Source organism: Sinocyclocheilus grahami, unplaced genomic scaffold, assembly GCF_001515645.1.
Source record: "Sinocyclocheilus grahami isolate Dianchi unplaced genomic scaffold, SAMN03320097.WGS_v1.1 scaffold823.1, whole genome shotgun sequence".
Classification (NCBI taxonomy): Eukaryota; Metazoa; Chordata; class Actinopteri; order Cypriniformes; family Cyprinidae; genus Sinocyclocheilus; species Sinocyclocheilus grahami.
In genome coordinates, this window is record NW_015506002.1 from 417,879 (window position 1) to 422,144 (window position 4,266).

At 40.0% G+C, this 4,266-nt stretch overlaps 1 protein-coding gene across 1 annotated transcript in view; it reads right to left on the minus strand.

The window, feature by feature from the left end:
* Positions 1-694: 694 nt before the first annotated feature.
* LOC107562434 (uncharacterized) overlaps positions 695-4,266 on the minus strand; it is a 19,567-nt gene continuing 15,995 nt past the window's right edge. The window contains exons 5-8 of the mRNA XM_016247069.1: positions 3,267-3,319; positions 1,283-1,594; positions 859-1,107; positions 695-750 (exon numbers count right to left, since the gene is read on the minus strand). Coding sequence (XP_016102555.1) covers positions 695-750; positions 859-1,107; positions 1,283-1,594; positions 3,267-3,319 — 670 coding nt within the window. The remainder of the gene's footprint in view (positions 751-858; positions 1,108-1,282; positions 1,595-3,266; positions 3,320-4,266) is intronic.

Sequence of the window (4,266 nt, forward strand, 5' to 3'; positions counted from 1 at the left end):
TTGCTGCATCATAAAGTCATTCATTCAACAGATTGCTTTAATCAGCTGATTGGGTAAGGAATGATTTGTTGACAGGATCCTCTGCTGATCTTTTGGCTCTAAAAGCAAATTAATAATAACCCTTGCTGTCGTTAGGTGATCTGGGCCCCTGTACAGTTTACTGCATTGGGACCTCTCGGTAGGAATCATGTTCTTTGTTCCTGTTCAGACGCTGATGTATCACGATGACAGTAAACGCAATCAGAGCCCCCACAACACCAATCACAATCCAAACCCAAACAGCTGGAAGGGGGAAGTGGGAAGAGAGCACAATTTTTAAAAAAAATGTTTGGCACACCCCCAGCTGCAGGTGTATGCTGACAGAATCCTGTTGGTGTCTCAGGTGTTCAGGACCCGTGTGCAGAATCACAATCACGTTCAGTGAAGATCATTATAGGTTCTCCAGTTCCTGTGGGGGCTCTGGATTCTCCTGTACTCGCCCCTGCTTATAACCTCTGTGCCGACGTCGCCATATGATGACAGAAATCACAATCCCAACCAGAGCCAGAATCCCAAAACACACTCCAACTGACACAATCCAGTTCTCTACAGATGGAAGGGGGAAGATAGGAAGAGAGCATACTTATTTCAAAAGTTTTTTTCATGTTTAAACAAACTGATTAAAGATTCTGTAAAGCTCTCAATGGCTCCTGTTTTACTTAATATGTTGTTCAGTGTCGTCCAGTTTTCCCTTTGATTCTCTTCTAGATTCTGTAGAGGATATTGAAGGGTTAATAACACAGTTTGATGTTCAGATCATGATGGATAAACTTTAAAATGAAAAATAATATGATTAAACTTCCGCTGAGCTTCTCTCACCCGTGACTGTCACTGTGATCAGGATTTCTCCTTCAGTGTCCAGAACTCTGTAAGTTCCTGCATCACTGGCTGTAAAATTATTAATGGTCAGAGTCCCATCACTGTCGGTCAGTCGATCGCTCTGATCTCTGTCACTTCTGCTCCAGATCTCCGTCCACTCTGCGCTGGTTTCGTTCTGATGCTGCACTTTATCAGCATTGGAAAGAACATCCAACTTCAGCTGCTCGCCGGTTTTCACAGAAACCTCATCTGAGGAGAAATAGATAGACATTTAGCTTTTAATCAATGCTATAAACACATATTTAGGATTGGGGGACCGAATGTAATCATTTAAAAATCTGCCATATTGGAAAAGCCTGCATACTAGGCGAGATGTGTCCCGTTTAGTGTGTATGCTGTTAATTACTAAATATAAATACGTTACCATGAATACAAAGTCGGTACGTCTTCTCCTTTTCTTGCTTCTTCTCTTTTGGATCATTTTTATAATTGAACCTCAAAATATATTTCCCAGCATCACTAAAGCTCAGATTCTTGATGGTGACGTCACAGGCTCCTTTCTTACAGACTCCTTGCACATTTTTATTCTTATTCTCACATTCTTCATTCTGACAGACAAGGATGATTTTTGACTGTCTGATTAAATAAATAATCTCATTGTCCTCAACTTTACATGGCAGTGTGAAACTGTCTGCCTTTTTTCTTGTCACAGAGTGGGATCCTACAGGGGGGGTCTCTGCAAACAGACAGAAAAGTATTAATTCAATACAAAGTATCATTGACTGGTGTTTACGTTTATTGTCCATAATCAAGGTCTTATGCACTCTAAAAAATGCTGGTTTAAATATGGACAAACCCAGCGATTGGGTTGTTTTCAACCAACTCTTGGGTTAAATATATAACCCAACCTTCTGGGTAGTAACCCAACCGCTGGGTTTGTCCATATTTTACCCAGTGCTGGGTTGTATTTAACCCAGCATTTTTTAGAGTGTGCTTAACACATTTCACTTATATCCATGTGGCTTTGACAGTCGTGGACTGATGGTGGAGTTCCCCCATGCAATATTTAGCATCAGTAATGCCTGTAAAGATCAGGGTTGCTGGTTCAAGCCATGATCTGTTTTGCAGTTGTGCAGCTGCTAAAGTTGATCAAAATGTCTGCTAAATGAAAGTTCCTCACTTTCTTCAATGCTAAGAACGGTTCAGCTTTAAGGATAGTATTGTGTCTTATTGGCCTTTCAGAGCCAATAAACCGGCCTCATTCCTTGAATGACTACCGTCCCTTAGCACTGACCCCAATTATGACAATTGGCACAGTTGTGGTAGGCCTCATCAGCAGCAATGATGAAACACTACAGAAACGAAGCGGCACAGCTTGTTGAATAGTGTGGTTGGGGTGGGTGATCTTCCCAAAATATCATATGACGACAGCAGACAGCAGGTTTACTCGCAACGTTCGTATAAGTGCAAAGGTGCATATGCACTGAGTGTGCGAGAGGCGAGACCCTAAGTGTGTCCCAATTCGCATATTTATGCACAATTCTATGCCGTTTTTATTTGCTCAATGTCTTCTGGGGTTTTGGTTCTTTTACTGTTGCACTTTAAATACCTGGATGATGCACTTAAACAACAGAAAAAACATTACAGTCATTACAGTCACCGAGCATGAAAGACACATGATATAATTTGGCCAATCAGCACAGCCTTCTAGTGGGCATGCTTTATTGTTGAAAAGTAGATCGTGTCTTTCTGTACCACTGCACTACGTGTTTGTGTGAATCCAAAATATGTTTAAAGTATATGTAAAGTATAGCCTATGTATAATTACTTTAGGCTGCTTCTTTAAATAGGTTAGCTATGTGTAGGTTTATGTAGCTCCCTGGTCCTGTAAGGCATGACAATTCGATCCTTTATATGTCTCTACAGAGCAGAATGACAATAAAGCTCACTTGACTTGAAAACTGGATTTTTATGTTCAGACTTCTGGAAATACAGCATGATCTGAACACAACTACAGTATTTCCAGTAAAATAAATAAATAATAATAATAAAAAAAATAGCGAGGACCTTGACAAATTACAGTAAACATAATAAAACAACAGAAGCACAACATATGAACATTTTGAACAACAGTTCAAATAATTGATTAAAAAATATTAGCAGTGTCACATTTGAACATTTCTAACGTGTCAGAGCAGTTGTAGTGAATTCCTGAGCAGTGTTTATTAATAGATACACTGCAATTAACTGCATAGATGAGTGTTATTGTGTAACAAGGTGGGGAATTTCCATATTTCCATAATCAATCCACAAGGTCAAAGTCACTTTGTGCAAAAGAGAAACAAACATAACTACCTGACACTGAAAACCAGAAATGGTCACAATTTATAAACACAAAGTACACTGACCGCTGTGATAGACGAGACAAAACAGCAGCAGCAGAAGATTCCAGCATCTGCACCTGATGATCAGACAGAAGAGCTGTAATGTGACACACACAAGACCACGATACAGCCGACTCCATTACTTTCAATGTCGGCTGTATTGATAAAAAATCCCAATAAGAAATATCGCACAAGTAATCTTCATTTTTGGCTTAATAAATGATATCAGCATTGACACGGTGACTCCTCATCACTTTACTTCACTCATTTAGGGTTTAGTTTCCCCACAAACAGAAACACAACTATTGGTATAACAGCACACAAAGTACACAAAAAGCATGAACACTTACATTGTAAACGCTCTGCATGTTCTGGCGTCAAAACATCGCGAATCTCTGTAAGTGTAGCGATACTGAATCTGACAGGTTCAGTGGTCAATCAGTTTCTCTTGAAAACACCGCGAGACTGATCGATGCTTCAAGTCCAGCACACTTTCACTTTCTTTCCATTCACGTGACTTCTTCACTTTGCCACTGCTAGTCTCATATACAAGGGGTGGGAGAAAATATCGATTCTCTGATGCATGCAGGATTCAGGATGTGCGCATTGCTTGCACCCGCCGTTATTTCAGTGTTTTTCTTTATGCTTTCATTGATGCTGTTTAGAATGCAGTGCGTATTAGATGCACGGAACCCACGCACTGACAGACTTTCACGCGCGCTCTGATCAGCAGTCACAAGAAACCTTTAGATGCAGTTATTTCTGCAAAAGGGGGTCACGCCAGATACTGAAAGCAAAGATTCACCTACTTTTGCCACTCACAGAAATGTCACAGAACAGTCATTTTTTTTCTCAATAAATAAATGACAAAGAAAATATTTTTGTCTCATTTGTTTGATTGGGTTCTACTTTTGTTTACTCAAAATCTGATGATGTTTTGGGTTAGGCTATATTTACACACACACACACACACACACACACACACACACACACACACTCACACACACACACACACACACACACA